Raw genomic sequence first — 23,813 nt, 5'->3', positions numbered from 1 at the left:
GCGGGCCGTGCCGTTCAGATGGAACTGCCTATCAAGCCAGTGGGCCAGACGCTGTAGTTTTTTTCTTAAGCAACATTCAAGACTGAAGGTGGATGTAAAGCCAGGTCCACCCGCTGACCGCTGCTCTTTCTGTTTGGGTGAGGGCAGGACTCAGAGGCAAGGTACGTTACTACGCGTCGCGCTTAGCGAACGGTGTCGACTCCCGTGGGGCCCAGTAGATTTACACCAGCTCAGCCTGATACGCAGACGCCGGGGCAGTTAAGACATCACATAGTATGAACACTCGGTCTCCATAGGAACACTCACCCAACTTCTGCCACATTTTATTGTGTCCCGATAACCAGATATTTCTGGAAAAAACAAAACGACACTCAGAGAATTAGAGTTCAGTTTTGACCTTGGAAGCAGTAGTTTGACAAAAAGAATCTTGGCTCAAGGTGCACCTACTGGGTTTTTCTGCAGCTTCTGAACCGCATCTCTAGTTCTTCCTTAGCAGGTTGGTTTGTGATGTGATAGCAGGTGGTCATACTGTATATATGGCAGGTGCGGTGGATTGTAGCCAATGTCCATATTATGATCTCCCTCGATATATGACCACCTGTTCACACATGGCTTCAGTTCCGTACTTGGCTCGCGTGATGTGATCGAACCATCTCCTCGACAGCTGAGGGAGACTGTGAGATGCAGACGAACGCTTGGGTTGAGATCTTTTAGTCAAACATGACATTTTTGTGAGAGTGGACTGTGTTTGACTTTGATTTACGCCCAGCGTGTTTTTTTTTAATTTCAACTGAGAGCCTGTGAGGACTGACGCTTTGACTTTGTGGTTCGCAGTTCATTTTAGCAGCTAATATCTGCTTAAAGGGAAAGAGAGTTGCCTCTGGGCGCTGCCAAAGTACGGACGATGCCTTGGTGTCAATTGAATTGAAAATAAGGCAAAAGCAGACTGGCTGGCTTCTCCCTCCTGCTAGAAGAGAATAAACATGTTGGCGTTGGTCTTGCCATTGCCGTTTCCCTCCATCCACCATCTGTTGTCATCATAAACTCTGGAAGCCTGAGCTCTGTTTTTGTCTGGGAGAGATCTAGCCAAACCTAACCCTGTGGCCGACAGTGGGCACGGCATTACTGCTGCTGTCTTGTTTACGCTGACGTAGTGAGGTGCGGATTCAGTCGGACCCTGCAAAACAGGCTAAGAGGTCACCATCCAATGAAGACAGGGTCTCAATCAACATCGAATCAGCTCTATGAGTTTTTAGAAAGGGCTTCTGACTATAAAACATAGAGTATAAAGGCAGGAGGTGGCTCTCACTGAGGGTCTAATAGCAGGAGCTACTTTTTCACAGTCAGGGCGACAAGCTCTTAAGGTTACAGTTTATAGGAGAATGCTTTTGCTGCATGCACTCTAAAAATCCAGGCAGTCAACAGGTTGTGCTTCGACTAATAAAATCTTAGCGTTTCAACTGCGCCGAAGTCGTGAGGATAATCGATGAACGCCGCTAAATTTCTACTTAAAGCTGCTCCGATCAATGTGTTCACATGAACAATGGATCAAATGTGCAAAGTGTCGCTAGTAGTGAGAAAAACCCACAGAGAATTATCACCTGACTCTTCAGTTCCACAGAGCGTTGTAGCGTCTCGTTACTCTTAGTTTTGGCTTTAATGTTACTGTTTTGGTTCACTCCTATCATAATATCAAGCAGTAGACAGAGTTAGCTGCTGAACATAGTGGACCAGAGTTTGTGTAGAGAGTAAATGGATGAAAATGAGAGTAAATGTTGGACTGACTAACCAACCTTGGCCAGGTTGACACAAACACGAATGAACACTTATGACGCTCCATGTCTCCGTGTAAATAGCCAACTGGTCGTTCACCAAGACGTTCACCATATCAACTTTATAAGGTGATGATATGTCAGTGTTGTGTTTACAGCTTGCTGCACTGCACTGCAGAGAAAAAAAAAATCAATCAGTGCAGTTTTAAGTCCTTTGATATATGCAAAGCGTACTTCAGATGCATATAAAAATACAAAGATGTGAGCAGTCGCAAATCCGCCACGGACGGCTCAAACTGAGGCACTGAAATTGAGTGACATTTTAATCTGTTACAGTCACAGAATTGTGGAAGAAAAAGTGAAAGAGGCAAATTTTAAAGCAAATGAAAGGTGTTCTGTGATTTTGGAGGGGTCTGTATGTGCACGCCTCCGCCCACTAACTGTGGTTTTCGAGTTCTCTGTAATGTTCGCGGACCAAATGCTGCCGCGCCGAGATAAGATAAGCTTTATAGCGTGACAACGCGAGACGGCGCCTGGCTCCCCCTGGCGGTCACTCAGCCGGATGTGGGCCCCCCCTCAGTCTTAACAATGGGGACAAATACAAGTGGTGGGCAAGAGCCAGGGAAATGAGTCAACCTGTGAGTGGAAACCATGAATATTTTGTTCACATTTCAAACCCGAAGCCCCTTTATTACCAGATTTCCTGCTTCAGCATGGTCATTATACAGAATTGGATGGCTCAATGAGCAGTAATATTGCAGCGTTACTGAGGTTAGCTGCTCACCCACACAGTATAATCGTACTGGTGAACGGTGCATTAGACAAAAAGGCCCAACGACATGTAAATATCCATACTACTATTTTGTGCTTCCAAAAGTACCATATGACATCAGTTGTACAGATATACCAGATCTTTCTTCTCTTGTGTAAAATGTCATTATGACAAGGATATCAATAATGAACTCTACACATTAAACAGACATTTGTCTGTCAGTGTTTTTTGCAATCTGATCCGTCAGTCTGTTTAGTGTAGTCTTGTTTTGGCTTCTGTGTTTCAATTGGCAGGACGCAGCGACAGAGTGAGACACTGCGACTAAGAGTAGCCAGCAGACTCACAGTTTGGCAGACAGCAGCTCGGTTTCCACATAAATGAACACAGGTTGGATAATGCAAGTCGCATCTGATGTGGCACTTGGCCTGTGCGGTCATCTGTGAATGCGACGAGATCAGAACGGAGTCGTGCTGGTTTTATTTTTAACCAAATCGATTCAGGCCAGTAATGGAAAAAGAAGGTGACGCCTCCTTCTGACTTGTCTTTTCCGAGTCTCTCGTTTCCCGAGAGAAATCGCAGTGGTCCTGCGGACGCGTTCCTGCTCCAGGTTCTCAACATGGAAGCCCGAAGCTGCCATGCTAGATGAGCTTTAGATGTGACAAGCAGCTTGGAAACTAAACTAAAAGCTGCACCGGGCAATTTCACAATTTCTAAATAGGACTCAGAGGTACCCACTTGAATTTCAATACTCAAAATTCCCGTAAGGGGATGTCAGTAAACTACACAGAGCTCACGTTTAAAGTTTCTACTGGTCTGTGTTGCTTTGTCCAAATGAAAAAGGAGACAGGTTGAATTTGAGTCTGGACTTAATTTCAATAATTCAGCGTCTTAATCTACTTTGGATTCAAGACTCTTCTTTGTTGCAGCAGAAATTTGTGATTCAGGCTCAAAAGATGAATTTATTTACTCATATACAAGGTTAATACATATAAATTGACAGAGTGAGATTGCCCTACACACATTTAAGGAGGGGGCTCGGTTTTTGGCTCTTTTGTGGACTTCAGCAGCTAAAACTGTCCTCACACACACATTTCTTTATTAATTAATTGTCTTAACCCACTTACTCTCTCCAAGGTCACCGTGGGTGGGGGGGTTGGGGGGTTGGGGCTGGAGTCTGTCCCAGCACGCACTGTCTTTTTATAAAAACGTTTATCAAGACGGGCACTAAAGCTTATCTATTGGCTCTCTACATACTTCGATAGCACCGAGTGCCTCGTTCGGTCACAATGTCTGGTCTGTTTTTCACTTACTACCTCTGACGAGGCGATTCAGTCCTGTTTGTCTGGCAGTTCGCAGGATATCTCGACAAAACTACGTCACATTTTTAGAAGCACTGTACAGTTTTGCACCCAACTCCCTTACAGGGAGACGTAGAAGCAAAGTCCTCTCTCCTGGATTCCTTAATTCTACATGGATCTATCCACACAGGCTCTTCTCTGTTTTTTTACCAGGTATCTTAACATATATGGATGATCCAAGATATGAATTGGCCTTTTAATATATTTAAGGATAAGGTTGGTGTTGTACCATATTTCTCTTTATGTCATGAATCCCATGAAAAGACTAAAATCAATAATGCGTTAGTCCCAATACTTTCTGACCCTCTTTGTTGCACACAGCTCGAGCCCATTGTCTCCTGTTAAAGTGCGAATCCTTAAAAACACCTCACAAATATATGGTTCCGTTTTTTCAAAAGGTTCCGTGATTTTCCAAAAAAGCTGGTCAGCGTAGATTTCGGCAAAAGTGCCTCAAACGAGAGGAAATGGTGGATGTCTTGGGGACTATTTTCAGCGGCGGATTAATCCACATTTGGTGCTCTACTGAATGTTTGCAGCAGCAGGAGGCTGTGACTGGGACTGAGTCGAAATAATGTCTTTTACATTTAATAAATGGTTTATAACAGACTATAATGTTGTAGTTGATGTGTAAGCAGAGATGAGAATATTACTTATGTACAGTAGCAGTTATAACTTTTATGAAGACAGGCATTTTATATTATTATAGCTGTGTTTATTATATTGTCTTTCATTATAAACCATTCGTTACATGTTTATATCCCGATTATATATGATAAATTGAGAAACTTCAAAGTATTACCAGAAAATGTAGAACAGAGCTGGCCTTATCAGTTAAATACAGTTACCCTTCAACTGGTTGGCTCATTCCTCTACGTGTGGCCTACTGACATAAGCTGTTACAAAATATAAGAAGAACATACGTATCAGCTCCAAAATATCCTGATGGCATTTCACATGTAGGTGGCGCTACAACAGCACAACGAATCGGCCATAACTCAGAGATACTGGAGAGCAGCTGCCAAACTTTTACACAGTTCACCTTCTGTGCAAATCCCAAGTATTCTATGAGAGGATTTAGGTATTCTCCAAAGCCTACTTTCTGTTTAAACAATTTAACACTCTGTCGTGTTTGCTCTTCTCTGTCAGGTGTGTTTGAGGTATCACCTTGCACGGGAAAGCCCCTCCTCCCTCCCCAGCCCCTAAATATCGACTGCGTTATCTCTGCTGACAGACCCACTCACAGATGCCCCGCGTAGTGAATGGCGTGTGCGGGCAAACACCCACGAATGCACACGCATGCGCACACCTCCAGGTGGACTGTGTGATCCCGCCACCGAGTCAAAGGGTGGGGGACACGCAGAGCGAGGCGACCGGTCAGTCGTTTGACAGACAGGTGGCGATGGGTACCTCTCGTCAATCCAATTATCTTCGAATCCAATCGATTCGAAAATTAGAACACGAATAGACCTGCTGCTGCTACAGCGGCCTCCACTCTACTGGCCCCAGTCTCCCCACCACGTTTGGGAACCCGCCACTGGGATTCGCTCCCAAGGGCATTTGCGAGCTCCAGTGGGTGGTGAGGTCTGGTTCACAGTCGGCGTTCCAGTTCATCCCAAAGGAAACTGGGAAAAACCATTTCTCCACGGACCTGGCTTTGTGCATGAGGGTGTTGTCCAGTTGAAACAGGAAAGGAACAAAGGCAAACTGTTGAGGTGAAGCTTGCCCCCCCCCATGCGTCCTACAATATAATCCATGTGGGGGAAGCAGTCTTTGTCTGAAAGAAACCCCTAAAATATCTAAACCATCAGCGTGGACCCTGAGCCCTCTTAAGCTGCTTGGCTGGATAAAGCTCTGCTGTTTTTTGGGAGTTTAAGAAACAGAATTAGAGTTTGCCCGGAGGAAGGCTGAACAGCAGGCTGACAAATCAACTTATAAAGACAATTTGATTGTAACTACATTTTCTCCCCTGGGTGTGAAAATGCCTTTACAGGATCTCACACGGAGAAAGACTGTAACAGATCAAATCAAACTGCGGTAGTATAACTGGAAGCCAGCCCACAGCCTAGGATTAGTGTGTTACTCGGTCTGACTGCGCCGCCGAGATTCTCACACGGAATATGTATGTGGATGCACTATAGTTAACCTGGGACATTGTTTGCCGTTTGAGTGCAACCTCCTGGTGGGTAATGTGGAAATTTCAGACCCTATGAGCTAGGGACGACTGCCCAAATGCTTTGACAATGCTGAGGTCTTCTGTGTAGCCCGCACCTGCGATAAATGCTCACAACATCACTCCCACGCACTGGATATTAGTTGCACATGTACTGTTTTATACCAGTTAGTGGCACTGAGAAGAAAAAACAGACATTTACGTTTATGGAACTGATTCTAAGTGTATAGATTTTTACAGTCACAGTTGGATCCAAGTGAAAATACAAGTCGTTTTTTTTTTTTTTTTTTATAAGCAGATGCAATAATGGCACAGAAATGAGAAAGAACATTGTGTTTTCTCTGGATAACAAGGGACATCAGGTACCAAACACAAGCCCCTAGAGGCTCGAGGGGGTTTGAGGTGGCCCATTACATCTTATAAAATGCTACACTCACGCACACACACCCACACACACTCGCACACAGACGGAAGAACGGACGGCTGGATGGATGGATGAAGGTATTACCCCAACAAGCAATAGTGAGCAGGACTCCCTTAGTGTTTGGTGTCGGTTCAGAGCGTCCGCCGCTGAAGCGGAGGTGAGTCAGACTCCAGACTTCACTTTGGATCACTGTCACAGGCCGTGTGTCACCTCACACACACACACACACACACACACAAAGAAAGTACCACATACACACAAAGTACCACACTTGCTCACACAGAAACACACACACGCCCGCGAGCGATGGCAGCAGACAGGCGAGGGTCTGCCAGAGAGAGCTGTCAGGACCTATTGTTGCAGAATCCCCACAATGCCACCCTTCCTTAGACACTCGCTTGTGTGTGTGTGTGTGGTTGTGTGTGTCCGCGAACATGTGCAGGTGCATGTGTGTGTGAGTGTAGCTGCGTCCGTGTGTAGCGTGCCGTGGATGACGGCTTGTTTGTGGCAGCTTCTACTTTTCCACCCAGCTGATCACCTTTAACTTCCTCTTATTTTTCTCCTCTCCCTGCCTTCCCTCCCTGTCCCTCCGTTACCTCTCCCCTTCCTCTACCTTCCTCTTGTGATACTTTCCCCTGAGTTTCCCTCCTTCTCCCTAGCTACCCACATTCTCCCCTATTTTTTTCATATTCCTCGAGCAATCTTCCCTCTCTAATCTCCCCGGCTCTTCCTCTCATTCCTCTCCCTATTTGTGACAGCCCTCCCTCTCCCCTTCCCCTCTCCCACCTGTGCCCCTGTGGTGCAGTAATAGCAGAAATCCGCCTTTTCGATCTCCTCGACCCCCTCCTCCCCTGGTGCTTTTTCACCAGTCTCTCGACGGCAGGGACACTTACGTTTACCCACACAGCCGATCTGCGAGGCTTTACGCCGACGAAAGCCGAACAACGCCGAGACAATCAGCTGATTGGTTGATTGTTGACAGAAAATCAACAATTTTGATAATCGGCTTATCAATTAGGTCATTTATCAGGTACAGGGGACAGTCTGGTTCCGGTTTTCTCCGTTTCATAATCATTTGAATGATGTATCTTTGGGTTTTGGACTGTTATCCATATTAATTGATTAAATACGTTGCTTGTAACTTCCCTGCAGAAGGACACACACTTGAGGTATTTTCTGATCCGATGCCAGTATCATTTGTCAGTGCACACATCACTGTTGCAAAAATAAATGTGTTTTAATAAATGTGCTCGGTAAGGAAAAAGTAGGGAAAACAGAACTCGCCGTTGGGCCCGACCTCCTCACGCTGTGTCGCTCTCTAACAACGTGACACAGTTTCACCATGATCGACAAGAGTCATAATTACTGCAAACGCAAGAGGACATAGATACGTGTTGTTTTGGGGCATTTGATCAAATGACTGATGCTGTGATTCTCTTTGGCAGGACGGTCTAAGGTCAGCGGATGTTGAAAATAATAAATAGCTGCAGTCCTAAAGCAAAGACGTGGGAGGAGCGAGATAAGGATGTTGCTTCACGAGTCTGTTCTCAGTAGACAAATGAAAGAGGGTCTGGACTTTTGCTTCTAAGTTGAATAATTTCCTAGTTCCCTGCGAGCAGAGAAATGACCACACAGTTCTCGAAAGCAGAGTATTACTGGAGTAAAAAAAGCTCAATTTGCAGAAAGTGGAGACTGGACCCTCCTCTCTGCTGCGGCTCCTCTTCGTGTTTAATGCTGATGAAACGGATGCATTTCTACATAAATATCTTTTCTGGTGAAGCTTTGAAGGCAGATTAAATTAAGTAGCCCAAATCTCTCTGACTCTCTTTCAACGGAAATCTCAAACGTTGGTCTGACACAAGTATGTTGCCAAAACTGTCCGGCAGATTGACTGAGGTAAAAACTCTCTTTGGCTCAACGAAGCGCGCGGCGGCAGCAGGCCATTTGGCAGCCGGGACTTCTCCGCCATGCTACGATGTCCCGGATTCATTTCCCTTAGACTTTCTGCTTTGTCGCCAAACAGATTAGGCCGAGCGGCGCCGGCAACCACACCAACGATGGCCTCGTAATCTTCAGACTACAGGAGAGCAGCCTGAGGAAAATAAGGCTTTCTAAGGACAGCAGTAATCAGAAGAAAACTTCAATAGAAACCTAACCTGGTTCTTTTCAAATATGTAGTCTATGAATCGAGGTTTAGGGGCATTCAGAAACCAATTTGAATCTTTTTAAAGTTTGTTTCGGGACAAAATCTTCAATTTGCATTATTGTATTTTTCTCTCACCTGCACAAAATTTGATTTTGCTTCTATTACTTTGATTTATTCCCGTGTTTTACCACTTTGCAAATTAATGAACTACACCGAAAATTGCAATCCAGTTATGCATATTACAACAATTTAATTTCTAAATATAACAGAACTGATTGCCACAGTGAACAGTTTGAGACCTTGATATGTTTCGACGCCTTTTTAAAGAGAATAAAAGCGAGAGCTATTTTTGGTTTATACTAGTATGTTATTGGAACCGTAGCAGTTAACAGCTCTTGACAGGTCATAGAGAAGAAGGCCTTCCCTTTTATGTCTGATGGTCTTATGTTATTTTTCCGAGTCGACTGCAGAGACTTTGGAGACGTGCACAAACAGAAATGACATTTTTCCTCAAAGGTCAGTGGCCTCACACATATTGTACCGAACCTCAGAGCTGAGTGATTCAGCCTTGCAAGCAAAAATTACACCGCAGCTTCGGAAACTCTTTAATTCGATATCCAACTCAGATTCAGATGAATTACCAAGCACAATTCATGGATAAGTATTAGTAGCATCTTTCGCGACAGTGTTTTTCCCATTTTCCTCAAAATCCTGTGCTGCACAGGAAATTATGCAAACTTCCGGTTGGATGGAAATAAACTAGAGTTCGGTAGTCTGATCATAAGTCTGTCAATAAACAGAAAATTAATCGGCACAACCATTTGATGACCTATAGTAGTTGTCATGTAAAAAAAGCCAAACATGATCTAATTCCAGTATTTCAGTTGTGTGTTATGTGAACTGGATATTTTTTTTTGGGTTTTGACCCGATGGGCAAACAAAACAAGCAATTTGGTGACATCCCCTTGGGCGTAAGGAAATTCTGATGGGCATTCTTCAATGTTTTCTGCCGTTTAACATATCAAACGACTAACCAATTAATCGAGAAATAAACAGATTCATCAGTAGTGAAAATATTCGTAGTTTGAATCACTAGAAATGTTATGATCATGAGATGAGAATGGCATGTGCTAGAATCCATCAGCTTACAGAAACAGTGATAATAGAGTTGATTAAACCCGTACCCTAATAATTTCTTGACAGCGTCGTTCCAGTGAACGTCTCGGGGGGCCTGACGTAGTCCAGAAACATGACATGTCACTCTCCTCCTAGCGCTGTTTTTGCTATTCACCGAATCCTCAGGGGAAATATCCGGCTCTTTAGCTGCTAAACGCTCCACTATGCTCAGCAGCGAGTCATAAAACTGTGTTTGCTTTCTGGTGCTGGGCAGGTAGCGTGCGGTTTGTTTATTGTAGGACTGAGGCTAAAACAGCTGCCTGTTGTGGCTGGAAACTAGGTTGATGAAAGCAGGGTTTCGGCTGGAAAAACCAAAACAACGAAGTAAAACAGATTATAAAAAGCTCTACAGCTGCAGGGTTGGGAGATTATTCAATGTTTGTTGGTCGTTATGAGCGACCCCCTTCAAATCAAATGCAGTCATTGGAACCGCTGTTCGAAAACCGTTACTGCTTCAGCCACAGAAACGGAAAGTTTCAGTGGCAGGAGATCAAGAAAAGACTGAGACATAATCAAATTAATGGGAATCTCACTGATTATCACTGAAAGACAAATGGTGAAGAAAGGTCGTTCAGAGTGAGCGTGTGAATGGTCTCTCAGTGACAGTAGTGGGCGGGGAGCAGCTGCATTCCCACCAAGGACTGCAGGGAGCTCTGGGTAAACGTCCATCAAATGGCAACAGATTAGTGACACTACTAGATGCTTGTGCCTACGAGTCTGACCAGGCGTCTTATTAGTCCAAACAGCTGCGGTTGTTTTACAGGATGCTGCTTTGGCTTATTTCACACTTACTCATACGATCTCCTCTTGTTTTACCGATGTTCTGCTTCTCTTTTATTAGAGTGCAACATTCATTACATCATGCAAACATTGGAAGAGAAATTCAGCTTGTGTCAATCCTCAGGATGCAACCGTGATATTATTAGTGTGCCATCAAGTTGGTCGCAGTATTCAATGAAATAACTGCACGGCTTTCAGAAGAATTAATTATCGAATTTGAGAAATGTCACTTATTATAATTCACTCACAGATTTGTCATGGTAGTAGGCGTCAGGTAAATGTGACCTACGTAAGGTCTTTTATGACAAAAACTGTTTACTGTATATTTCTGAAAACTGTGATCACCAGCTGGAATTCAGTTTTACCTGTGTTTCCATTCACACTACATCACTGCCCTCCCTTGCTCCTCCTCTTCCTCCTCTCCTCCCGCTTTTCTTATCTTTCTAGCTTTTTGTTTTATCTTAATTTCCCAGCAGCCCCTGCTGCTCTCTCCCGGACAAACCCTCTGCCCCGCGGTTTTGAGCTCCTATCAATCTCTCGGTTTCGTTCCTCCCATCCGTTCCCTTTTAAAATATTCCCCCTTCTCTGTCTTTTTGAGAGAGCCTTCAGCTTCCCTCTCTCACCCTCTCCTTCCTCCCACGTGGCTCCGGCAAGGAGCGCCATCAACTCCAGAGGTCTAGGGTGTGTGTGTGTGTGTGTGTGTGTGTGTGTGAGTTTGTATATGCCTCCGTGTGTGTGGGTGTGTTGTGCGGCGTAAATGGCCTCCAGGATCCCCTGGGTCGCATCTCAAATGTACTCACAGAGAGCAGAGTCATGACTAAGACTGCATGCCTTTCATTAACACACACAGAGAGAGAGAGAGAGAGAGAGAGAGAGAGAGAGAGAGAGAGAGAGAGAGAGAGAGCATGTATAACAAGGTTGAATAAGTCAGCTGAACTCACTAGAAATGTTGCCCTTCACCTAAAGTACTGGGTCAGGCCTGACAAACGTGTTATGAAACATGTCTGCCTTATGCGTGTTTGTGTGTGTACACATGTATGAATGTGTGGGTGTGGGTCAGCTCACGTGTTCAGGCATCTCCGGCTCGGCAGTGAATTTAATTTCGTTCGGAAACTCAGAGAGAACTTCAAACGCTTTCACAGGTTTTCCAGTCTATAATCTTAAAGCTCAACGCAGTAGTCTCTTTTTTTTTTTTTTCACTTTCTCGTTCGGCTTGTACCTGTCCTCTGTCTTACCTAGAATGTGTTTATCGACAGTCTCTGGAGAACAGGTGTGTGCGAGTGTGTTGCTTTCAGCTGTGGGTTTCAGAGACAGTTCTCACCAGGAAAACAACAGCATTGTTGTCTAATCAGGCAAAAATATATTTATGTGGCAAAGTCAGAGGCAGCATCACGTTGTTATCTTGCTGCAAAAACACTGAAAGCAAACGCATCGTGCTACATCAACTCCACCCTGTCTCGTTAAAGCTTTTTAACTTTCAGCCCCTCCCTTTTTTTCGCGCGGCTTGCGAGTGCCATGTCGCCTGTTATCCCACAACGCTTTGAGAGGCGATTGACTCGCATCCGTGGAAAAGTAATCAGGCCGGACTTCGCTTTGCGCTGCATTACGGTCGGCGGGTCTTCCCCGTTAGTGACGAGGCTTTGACACCGGGGGGACAGGTCACAGTCAACATTGGCCACCTTTACTGATGAAGGGTGATCTTGTTTTAGTCGCCCAACCTGAACCTGGATGTGACAGGTCAGAAAACCCCGATCAGTCATTCTTGGAAAAGTCATATACTTTAGGTCATTTTGGAAGGTACTGACAACTTACAATGATACAGTTATACTGGCTATTATTGATATTTTTGTAAGAACGAGGTATCACATGACAACGTGAAAGCAATGTGAAAATGTGAAAGGGGGTCTGTGGTAGTGATGTACCTAAAAGAGCTTTATAAGCTGAATCTGCAGCTACCCCCGGCTTTGCGTAGCTTTACATTGAGTTTTGGCTCATTGTTTATCTGTCTGACCCCCCAGCTTTACTGCTTCCGTCACCGATAGCGTTGTTTTCAGCCACAGCGGGCAGCTGTTTTCTGAAAAGCCACTGTCCACTACCTGCTCAGCAGCAGAACAGCAGACAGACACAGTCAGAGGCCAGCTGGTGAACATAGCGGAGCATTTAGCAGCTAAAGAGCCAGATATTAACCTCAGGGGCTGGTGGAGACCAAAAACAGAGCTAAAAGAGGGTAAATATTGAACGTAAATTCATCAGGTGGACACAAACACCACTCAAAATTATTGATCATAATTGATCTATAACTAATGGAGGATGATATGCCAATTTTGTGTTCGCAATTTATTTCTGCTGCCCCCCAAGTGGCCAAAAAAATTGCTTAGTGCAGGTTTAACATAGGGCCAAGAGAGTGAATTAAAAACACCCAGCTCATATTTTGCTGCATTACATGCTGGTATCTTTTCTGTTCCTGTGGATGAAGAAATTGTTCTCTTGTTCATCCACTGTGATAATGGATTTCTCTTTTATTGACGCTGATGCTAAGTGGCAACTTTACAACGAAGCTCTCGCTCCTTGATCCAGCAGGACTGAAACCAAAACCTGACGTTTACTGTTGCTGACGTCTAAACCATTTTCTGATATCAAAACCCTCTCTGTAGCTTTACCCAGGAGGACCACCCTTGAGGAAAATAGCCTAACTGAGTGGACCAGCCTGGTGAATAAACCTGAAATGAAAATGAAAACATATCAGTGCAGAGCAGCCTCACTGCTATCTGATATAGCTGCTGGAAAATTTTGACCTTTCATCACGTCATGGACTTTTAGGCAGTTATCATCAAGAAGAAGGAAAATACTCCACTTGGCAAAAGAATGGGGCCACAAATGCAATGTTATATCTATTAAAGGGTGTTTTTCCCATTTAGACACATGTTAGACACTAGCAGCATTTTAGAGAATGTAAGTATATGTTTGAAGTATTTTTTTCTTCCCAAATGGACACAACATTTTGAAATCAAGCTTTATTTCTAGCTCAACAGTAGATTCTTTCGACCTGTACGAATCGATTACTTGGGGCGACTTTGGTTCAGAACTGTCATTTCTTTTCTTTTGAGATGAAGTACAACATCTCCAGACCGTATCTTCTACCTCTGAACAGTGACGACAACCCCTCCTACCACCACCTCCGCCCTTTGCCCAGAAGGGTTTTATTGATATTGATTTGGATGGAAAGCTTAAGTCTCCACCGAAGGGAGTATGAAGGCTGAGGTATTTTTAGGAACTGTCGATTGGCAGCGCTCCCTTCAGCGTGGGTGGGACCTGGCAGAGAGCACGAAATCAATGCGGACGGCATCGATGTGGATGTTGGGCCATATGTCGAGAATACAATACATAAGAAATATCGGCTATTAGCGCGAAGTAGACTGACAAGTGAGTCAAGACTGCCTTATTGATTTCAGCTGTTAAATCCACTTCAATCAGCCTTTCATCAAAGGGGAGATGAAAGAGAGGTGATGGGCTAAAGGAGGATTTTTTAAGCTTCAAGCAATGAACTGCTCTACTGATGAGAGCGTAGAAAACTCAAGATTATTCCAGCTTGAAACAGTCTTATGGCGATATTCAACAACTTAGGCAGTTTTTCTACACAAGCACTCTTATCTTGACTTCTGTACTTATCTTACCTTCTGCAGCTGAAGTTAGACCAATTCTACAGCACTTGACTTTGAGTATTTAAGTGTCTCCTGCAGCGTTTTGGCTCCAACAGGAGCTGTGGGGAGGCGAGGCAGCGTTTTATCTCACTTCTTACCACAAGATATTAGAGATGTATGTTGTAATTTGTGTTAACAAGGGGGAAGCCTCTCCTTTCATCCCCTCTTAAATCTAATATCCTTCAACATCTCAGGCCTTGCTGACTCATACAGGTCGTGCCCCTCTGTGCCAAGGCATGGCATGGATAATTAATCTAATTTTAGCGCTGGCTCTGAGTGTTATTCTGGACGGAGATTTCATTTTCACTCATCTTAATGCTGCGATGAAAGATGGTGATTCCAAGCAGAAACACTGGAGTCAATTGATTCTTTATGATCCACGTGTGGATATATTTACATGAACACTAGTGTCCTGGTTATGAGTCACATCCTTTTTTTGTTCATTTTCAGGTTATGAAACTGAAGATTGTTACAAAACCGGGAAGTCCTCATTCAGATTTAACTGAACATTTAACTTAACATTTTAGGAAATGATTCAGCAACAATACTCATCCTGTTATTGTGAGCATGTGTTGCATTTCTCTGTTTAAAGTCTTTGTAAATTTAACAGTTTTAAAAATAGACATTACTTTTAGCCCTAAATGCATAGAAGCGTGACATATGTGCTGTGGAGGTGCTGAATCCTGCCAAATCAAAGAGGAAGGGGAAACATACGAGGTGGATGCCAGCTGGATGCGAAACAGAAATTGAGCTCATGGGCAAAGCTTTTAGAGCCTTCAGGGCCCAGGTAGACCAGGTGAACCACATCAGCTCCCAAGGCGACTGAATCATAGCGGGAGCAACAAGGACAGCTCACCGGACAGAGTGGGAGGGATGCCAAGAAAACCGTTATTCATATCCCTGATTACATGATTTAAAGCTCAGGAAGTTTCTGATCAGTTTCTGTTGTCGTTGCTGGCTGGCTTTCACTGCCTGACATCTGCATCAGTCTGTTATTTTTAGAACAACTAACTCACCAAAAACCACGAAGAATGAACCCACCTTGGTTTAACCTCGTGCAGCCTGGACGCTTCTCCATTTAAACCGCCAGTAATGACAGTTAAGATGGGCAAGTGATACTCATACAGCCTTTTCATCACTCTGCTGGCATCAGGGGACGGTCAAACGTAGGCAAGACAATCAAAAATGAAGAAAGTATTGGAACTAAACCCAATAAAACTCACTACTCCACTGGCAGAAAAAGTAAATACCAGTGAGTTTTAAGTTGGTCTAGAGCTGAGTTGCTTCTTTTTTGACCAAGATTAGTGTATATAATGACTTTTCCTGTTTGGTTTGAGAATCCAACCAGCGACCTTACGGTCGAAATCCAAACCCATTTTTCTTCTGAGCCACCACTGATACTGACTTATTACCTCTCCACCACTAACACACACCACACTAATCCAGGTGTCATTTTCTCCAGCCTGTGGAGAATTATCCATCTATCTGCACATCTATCTATAAGAAAAGTGCCGCTTACTCATTGTGGGCTGGGTGACAGAAAAGTAAAGGGAAGTCTTAATCCAAGTAAACCGATTGCTGATTAAACGTCAGTGAACGATAGAAAATCCGTTGGCCTTCTTTGCAAGGTGTTCGGTCTTTGAAACGGTTGGGAGGCACAGTAACAGGAAGCTTGGCAAACGTCAGCGTCACAGTGGAAAGCTCGAATACGTGGGTCTCTCACCGAAAACGGGGCCAGATCTTACTGCGGCAACATGTTGTTGATATTTCCTATTAAAACGCTTGATATTGATGTTTTCACATTTAAAATGTGCGATTCAACAGCTCTTCTAGCAAGAGTCACCAACAACGTACCGCATATAATGAAAAGATTCGTTCTCGTACTACTGATAGTGGATCCTTGTCACTGAACGTGTTTCCAGTTTCTAAATCACTGTTTTTTAATCTGCAAACCAAACAGGTTTGCTTATTTACGGCCGTTTTCCTCGTCGGAGTAATAACTAAGCGTGGTTAAGACGGATGCAGCTGCACAGGTTGTTTGCTGTTAACTTACAGAAGTGACAACTATTAAACTGACATAGTTCTTTAACTAACATGACAAAAGTTAAGTTGAAGTTAATGGTACGGATATGCCCCTCACTACTAACTAGGACAAAAACAAACAACGTCTCCCAACGTCTGCCATTAGGACGAGGTCTGAGGAGATAATGAAGTGAAAGCAAAACACCAGACCAGTCTGGCTGGAATACTGTCACTGAACGGCGTCAACAGAGACACTGAAGACAACGGTTAACCGCATGACGGCTTTTCACATGTTGCATTGGATAACTTGAAATACTGTTAAGGTCAGACTCAAGGTCATCATGTCATATAAGGAGAGGGTGAAGTCAGTTAATGTCAGAATCCCCCGATTCTGGCCTTTTTCTGCTCGACCAGAAAATACCAGCCCCTGTTTTCTATTTCATTAGCGCTAATAAATTATTAAAGTGGCTCTCCATTACTTACGATAATAACTAGCAGAATGGCTTCCCCTTTCATCGCCCTCAAATATTTCAGAATCATCTCCGGCCTTCATGACTCATACTGGCTGTGCCCTCTGTGTGCCAAAGCTTGGCGTGGATAATTAATCTAATTTTAGCTTGGTGTGTGTGTTTGTGTGTGCGAGTGTGAGAGGGAGAGAAATACTGGACGGCGTTGTCATTTTCCCTCGGCCGGCGTGTTGAAGGCTGCATCGGTCTGACATACTGTTGTCTCCCTCTCCCTCTCCCTGTCAGTGCTCCTCGCTCGCTCCTCTATCTTCCTGTTTTCCCTGCTATCATAGATGGCTGAGACGAAGCAACTGTGTGTTCTGGGCTGATATTTTTCCATTTTCTTGAATCTGTGTTTTCTGCACATGGCTTGATACCTGTAGCTGCTGAAGTGCCTGATAATGAAATGATCTTAAATTCATCTCTCCCTCTGTTTCTTTTTCTCTTTGCCTCACCAGCGGTGGATGCGGTGCCGGTACGGAAAGATGGGGATCAGGTAAAATGCTATTATCTCCTCTGTTTTTTTTGTTTTTTTTGTTTTTTTGTTTTTTTTAATGCCTCCACCATTTCTGCACACCTCAATCTATTTTCCCATTTTGCTGAAAGCCACTGTGACTGAATACAAAAGACACCGGCGCCGGTGTCCTCCGCTATCCTCTTATTTCTGAACAGTCTCCAGACAGAAACGGTGGCGTGCGAGAGTGTCGTTTCATGTCTCCTCAAATCTTTTTAGAGGTGAGAAAAAAGAAGCGCCGCTACTCACCCAGAACTGCCTCCCGCCGTTAGACGGCCGGGCCTCGGCCTCAAGAAAGGTCACCCAGATCTAAACTATAAAGGAAAAGACACATTCACAATGTGTGGAGGGTGGATTTTTCTGTGTGAGTGCAGGTATGTGTTTGAGCAATCGGGGTTGTCTGTGTTGTCTTTTGTTCCCGGTAAAGTCAGAAAGTACTAGGACAGTATCGAGAGTTTTTGTTGTCTTGTCTCTGCACTGCAGCACACTGGAACGTGGCTTTTTTACAAGTCAAGGTCTGTTCACAAATCCTGGTGAATTCACCTGCATAACCCAGACCTCTTTAGCCCACTGCTCATGTCTGCTTGAGGCTGGTGGCTACACTTGCTGCTACGAGCATAACCCACCCGAATCTCCAACGCACTGTCGGCGGTTAAAATGCACTCTGGGTAATGTAGGCGCCAGCTTTGGACAAGGAAGGAGAATTTGTGGAAATAAAAAAAGACGATACAGATTTTTTTTTACTTCCGGGAGATGAGACTGAAGGCAAAAAGCCCTTGAAGAAAAAGAGGAGAGGCTGGTGGTTGTACATGGTCTGGCAGTGAATCACCAGGGATGTCTGAGGCCTACAGACGCCAGACAGTCAGTGAAATATTAAATATGACTGGGCGTCCTGGTGGCCAAGTGGTTAAGAAGCACACAATATCGCTGTGATGTCCCGCTATGATTTGTTGTATGTCACAGATTCCTCTCCTGCTGTCTCTACACTAGCAGCTCTCCGAGTTAGAAATGACAAATAAAAAGAAAAGAAACACTAAGTATGAGGACTTTAATTTTATGTTAATTTGTCCCAGAAAGCGGTGGTTTGCTCTGCTGCCTCTCAACAAGAAGGTCCAGGAGTCTGCAGGAGCTCCGCTTCCCTCCAACAGTCCATAGTCGAGATTAATTAGTGACTCTAAATTGGCTGAGGTGTGAATGGTCTGTCTACATGTATCAGACCCGTCTCTCACCCAGCCTGAGCAGGGATAGGCTCCACGACAAGCAGGTACAGATGGTGGACGGGCGCCCGCTTGCTTTTGGCCCAGGAAGGTTGTGAGACCTTCCTCGGCCACAGAGAGGTCTGCAGTTCCTACACTGTTCACCCGATGTAAATGTCAACACCATCGAATTAAAGCCGAACGTCAGCACGATACCCTCACAGCCGCTCTTTTGCTTTAAACCCAATGTTCTGCAGTACGGAGGCAACACAGCAAATGTGTCACTGTCCCAACACTTTCCGACTACGGCGCATCTATCAGCTGTTTGGTGAATTAATTACTCACTTAAAAGCAGTAATGTATCACATGCCGTCCTGAATGTTTGCAGAGCATCACCCTGCCTTAAAGAGCTGCTAATCCTGATGGAACTCTGCACTGGTCTTGGTCTCGCTGGGGCGTTTTTACTGTCCTATGCCGTGTCAGGAGCTTTTCGAAAACCAGACAAGGAGAATATTAATTAGAACGACTGAATATATCTCAATACCTGACAACAAAAATGGAGAAAAAAGGGGAAAAGAGTGAGGATATACTGGCAGAAAATACTGGTGTGAGCCTTCAGAAGCTCATATTAGTCCAACCTGAGTTTACTCCTTTGTGTCTGCCTGCACTCTTGTGACTGGCACTGTGCATGACTGGGTGTGAAGGTGGGTGTGTGTGTGTGTGCGTGTGTGTGCGCGTGTTGATAGTCTCTTACCAAGGCCACAGAGCCGCCCCCCCCCCCCCCAAGGCTCAGACTATTACCGAGCCATGTATCACTTCTCAGCTGCAGACCCTGGGGACAGAGAGAGCAGTAGAGAGAATGGGAGAGAGAGGGAGACAAAAACAGAGACATACATCTTATTGTTTTTCCATCACTGGCTGCTGCTTTCTTTCCTTCAGTGTTGCCATTTTTCCTCGTACGCAAAGATTGGAAGGCCATTGGGCCTGTATAAATATTTTAAAGGTCTATCAGTTAACATCATTAAATTAGTGCTAAGTTAATTACAGCTTACAAATGAAAGCAAGACGGAAATGACCTGTAGCCTCTTTGTCATGCCAGTGGTAGTTAGTCCCAGCGACTGTCTTAAAATTAGACCCACGTTTTCCATAAAGCCTGTGGTTTTCTGTCCCCCTGTCCCCTCCCTGAAGAGAACACACACGTTGGAGGGGATTTCTACACCTTTTTTTCCTGCCATCAACAGAGAGACATATTTCAGAACTTTGTAACATTGGGATCAGCTGCAGAATTAATTGTGATCAAGTGTCGTTCCTGTGGAGCACTGATCCCGTGGCAGCCCGCGAGTTGTTTACTTCCTCAAACACGAGTCCTCCGCGTAATTTATAGACCTGCAGAGAGAGAGAGAGGCCAGCAGGTGGAGAGGGATTTGACAGAATATAATACAGGAGCTCAGGGAGATCATTCAGAGTCAGAGACAGGATGCTCTGAACCAAGCACGATAAACAAAACACCACAGGCCGACAGAAAAAATATAAAAATAAAAAATACAACACGCAGGTTTCGGAAATGCAAACACACATTATAAAAGATGAAAAAGGAACTACAGGCTGTGAACATGAGGGAATCAGAGATACAAATCCAAACTTCAGACCACAGATGCAAACGACACATTATTAAGAGACTCGGACACAAACTGAATCTTATACGGCTGCATGGGAGGTACAAGAGGTTGTACTATGGACTCAGAGATATAAGGTGGACATGGTAAAGCTAAATGAAGACTAAAACCGGATCTTGGCCACACACCCGTGGTTTAGATCTCTCGGTGATTAACAGAAAATCAGCGAGTATGCTGCTGACTTTGAATCCATGTCCTCAGCCCTGAAGACACAAGCGAACTAGAAAGAGCACGGAGAGCACACTGAAGGAGGAATCTGCACAAGATTTGGCTTCAACCGATGAATCTGTCCAAAATTGCAGCATTCACAGGCCTTTCCTCTCATCATGTTGTTTAGAAATGGTGTTACTGACGGTTGATTCGTGTGGTCCCATCTATTGTTGACTAAAACTATGAAGCCTGTACTTCTTTTAAGTATATCCAGATTCCGATGAAGACTGAAACGAGGCTAGGAGTCGATAGCCATGGTAGCGGCTCTGTTAGACTGGACTTAGGCACAGTGGTGCTTTAAGCTAAATGCTACCCTCAGCATGCTAACATTCTCACAATGACAAAGCTAAACTGCTGAAGTTTAGCAGGTATAATGTTTACCAGGATCACCATCTGAGTTTTGCTAAGTAGCACTAAACACAGAGTACACCTGAGACTGATGGGGATGTCATTCGTTTTGCACGTATTTGCTCATAAACCAAAAGTTTGGACAAACTGAAATTCTGACCTGATGGTGGCGCTAGAGGAAAAGGTAATGGATCACCAAAGTTGTTGCAATTCATCCCGAGCGGGGCATGAATATCTAGACCAAACAGAGAGACTTCACTACAAACCCAATAATTTAAACGTCCTGGTGATATATGAAAGTTACTGGGATGCATCAGTTGGGAACCATGAATGTCTGAACCAAATTTCGTGACAGTCCAGCCTATAGGTATTTTTTCCATCCCGTTCTCGTGAACCTGATATCTCAGGAACACCTTGAAGGAATTTCTTCAAATTTGGTACAAAAATTCACTTGCACTCAAGGATGAACTGATTAGATTTTTGTGGTCAAAGGTCAGGGTCACTGTGACCTCAGGTCCGTCCCATTCTCGTGAACGCGATACATCATGAACCCCTGGAGGGAATTTCATCACATCTGGCACAAACTTCCACTTGGAATCCGGGATGTACTGGTTATGATCTGGTGGCCAAATGTAAAAAGTTAAGGTCACCGTGACCTCACAAAACACTTTTTTGGCGAAAACTAAAGAAATTCGTACGCTTGTAATGATAAAATACACTTAATACCTTCTAATAAATTCTTTCAAAGTCTTCACTACATATATTATATGAATCTGGACAGACATGGATGTACAACTGTGAGGCTCGGATTCCAGTATTTGAGACCTTACCTTGTACTGTACTAAGCATTTCTGGATAGAAACCAAAACAGTCTGCTTTGCATATGTAAATGTATCAGAGTTTGTTTAAACTTCACCACACAGGTAAGGTTTGAGAGCACCCTTAAAAACTTGACATCCCAGACAAACTACAGTCAATGTTTTGCCAATAAACACGGAAATCTAAGGTATGAGTTCATCAAGCTCGACTCCCATTCGCACATTAAACAGTGTCAACCAAAAGTGAGGAAAACATTCCCGTTGCATTAGTCTCAGTGAAAGGCACATTAGGTGAAACATCAGCCTGTTTGTGGTTCTGCTAAAAGTCTGATCAATACTGAGTGCTCCTATCAGATCTCCGCTGAGGATATACGCCTTCCAAATTCACACAAGTCTGACTAAAGGGATGGAAAACACAAACAGATCTGACTGAGATTTAGCCGCAGCCGTAGTGCAATTTATCAGCATTAGTGTTTTTTCTCAGTACCGGGGTTTTAGACTTCAAATGGGTTTCTGAAAGATGAAACCACAAAGACATTTTCTTAAAAGCTGCAGTTAGATATTTCATCACTTATCAGTGGCTTTAATGTTTTCCATTTACATGCCAAAACTGTAACGCTTCCCACCAGGATTTGTATGATATTCTAAATGTGAAAAGCGTATGAAACTGCATTTTCACATCATGTGACACTAAAACTAATGAAATTCTTTAGCAGCCCTTTTATCAAGATGATCCCACAGCTCTAAAATTTAAATGAATTACTTATCTTACATGTCGTACAAAAACCCTTTCATGGTTTTCTATTATCCATTATTTCGCTCTTTATGTGACTTACTGTCCCACCGAGCCACTGATGAACTTTAACCATTTTAACCAAAGGGGCCTCCACAATTTCAATGTTGTAGCAGAAAGAAATATGACATGAAAAGACCTCCTGAACACCATGATGATAACTATAGAAATTATGTTTTTTCTGTTCTTCCCTGAATAGATCCTCAATTTCAATCAACGGCTGTTATTATTATAGGATTAAGTTTAAAGTTCTTTTCACACACACAATTAGAATTAATGTATATATTACTTATGTACAGTTTACGACTGTGCAATATATCTACAGTACATTACATAGTAAGAAAGCAGAAAACAACCACAATGGAAAGTCGTTATGTACCCTGCATCTGGTCCACTGGATGCTGGGATAGGCTTAAGCCCCCCGCGACCCTGAATAAATAGCTATGGAAAATTAATGGACGGATAGGAGGTAGTTATTCTTGTGTAAACCGTCTGCTTCAGGAAAATGCTTAAAGGCGTGACTCCCGCCAGCATAAAGAGCTGATTTAACCAGCAGTGCACAGAGCTAAATGTTGAGCTGAGAATGTCAGTTTACTGAGAGACTGTCAATGTTATCGTGGAAGAATGGATTTTAGTTTCATCTCGCACAATGCCGCCGCATCTCATTCAATTCAGGGAAATCCACTATTGATGGGGCTACGGGTAAGAGCTCAGCTGCTATAAATTTTATGGAGTCTTTTTAAATACAGAATACGAGCACGTACACATACACGCATTGCAAAAGATGGTGGTGATGTCTGATTTTTCGTCCTCAGTTGACCATGAGAGCTTAACATTCATGCACTGAGGGGTGTTTCTGAATCCAAATCCCGAGACCTCTGATGCGAGCTGTGTTAATAATACACACACCGTCCAAGGACACAGATCACACCACTATTACCACTTGCATCTCGCACATTTGACCCTTATAAGTCATGGTTGAAACCTCCTACACACACGGTTATTAATTCCTTTAAGTGAGCAACACACTGACCTGAAGCCTGTTGTGTCTGCATTTTCTGAATAATTTAGAGGGAGACCAACAGTTTTTCTCCCCATAGCACAAAATGATAATAATGTATCTGCAAGGCTGTCAGGGTCATTGATCTGTACCAAGGACTGAATGATTACAGGGCCAGTTGCTCAGGTTTCAGGATTTCAAGGCTAACTGTGCCGTATATTTGACTTATGTAAGAGAAGGAAATGTAATTTCAAGCCATGCTAGCGTGGCTCAAGGGATGGCAAAGTTGGTCAGTTGCCCGCTCTACCACTTTGATCCAGACAGAAATATCTCAACAACTGCTGAATGGGTTGCCATGAAATTTGGACCTCACATTCATGTCCCCCTCAGGATGAACCCCAACGAGACTAGGTGTAAACCTAGTATATGAC

General features: G+C 43.9%; 1 protein-coding gene across 10 annotated transcripts in view; it reads left to right on the top strand.

Annotated features, from left to right (window-relative positions):
- The window catches only part of LOC120786048 (protein FAM131B-like), a 50,169-nt gene that overhangs the window by 7,425 nt on the left and 18,931 nt on the right, over positions 1 to 23,813 (top strand). For 5 of the 10 annotated variants that reach the window (XM_040121105.1, XM_040121098.1, XM_040121097.1 and 2 more), the window contains exon 2: positions 17,286 to 17,323. Coding sequence is in view for 6 of the 10 variants with exons in the window: in XM_040121098.1 (XP_039977032.1) it covers positions 17,286 to 17,323 (38 nt within the window). In the remaining 4 variants the exon portion in view is untranslated. Of the gene's footprint in view, positions 1 to 6,581; positions 6,654 to 17,068; positions 17,141 to 17,285; positions 17,324 to 23,813 lie in introns of those variants that run through there. The other 5 variants (XM_040121102.1, XM_040121100.1, XM_040121099.1 and 2 more) reach the window with 4 other exon arrangements.

The sequence above is a fragment of the Xiphias gladius genome, chromosome 24 (genome assembly GCF_016859285.1).
Source record: "Xiphias gladius isolate SHS-SW01 ecotype Sanya breed wild chromosome 24, ASM1685928v1, whole genome shotgun sequence".
Taxonomy (NCBI): domain Eukaryota; kingdom Metazoa; phylum Chordata; class Actinopteri; order Istiophoriformes; family Xiphiidae; genus Xiphias; species Xiphias gladius.
This window is presented reverse-complemented; position numbering and strand designations above follow the sequence as displayed.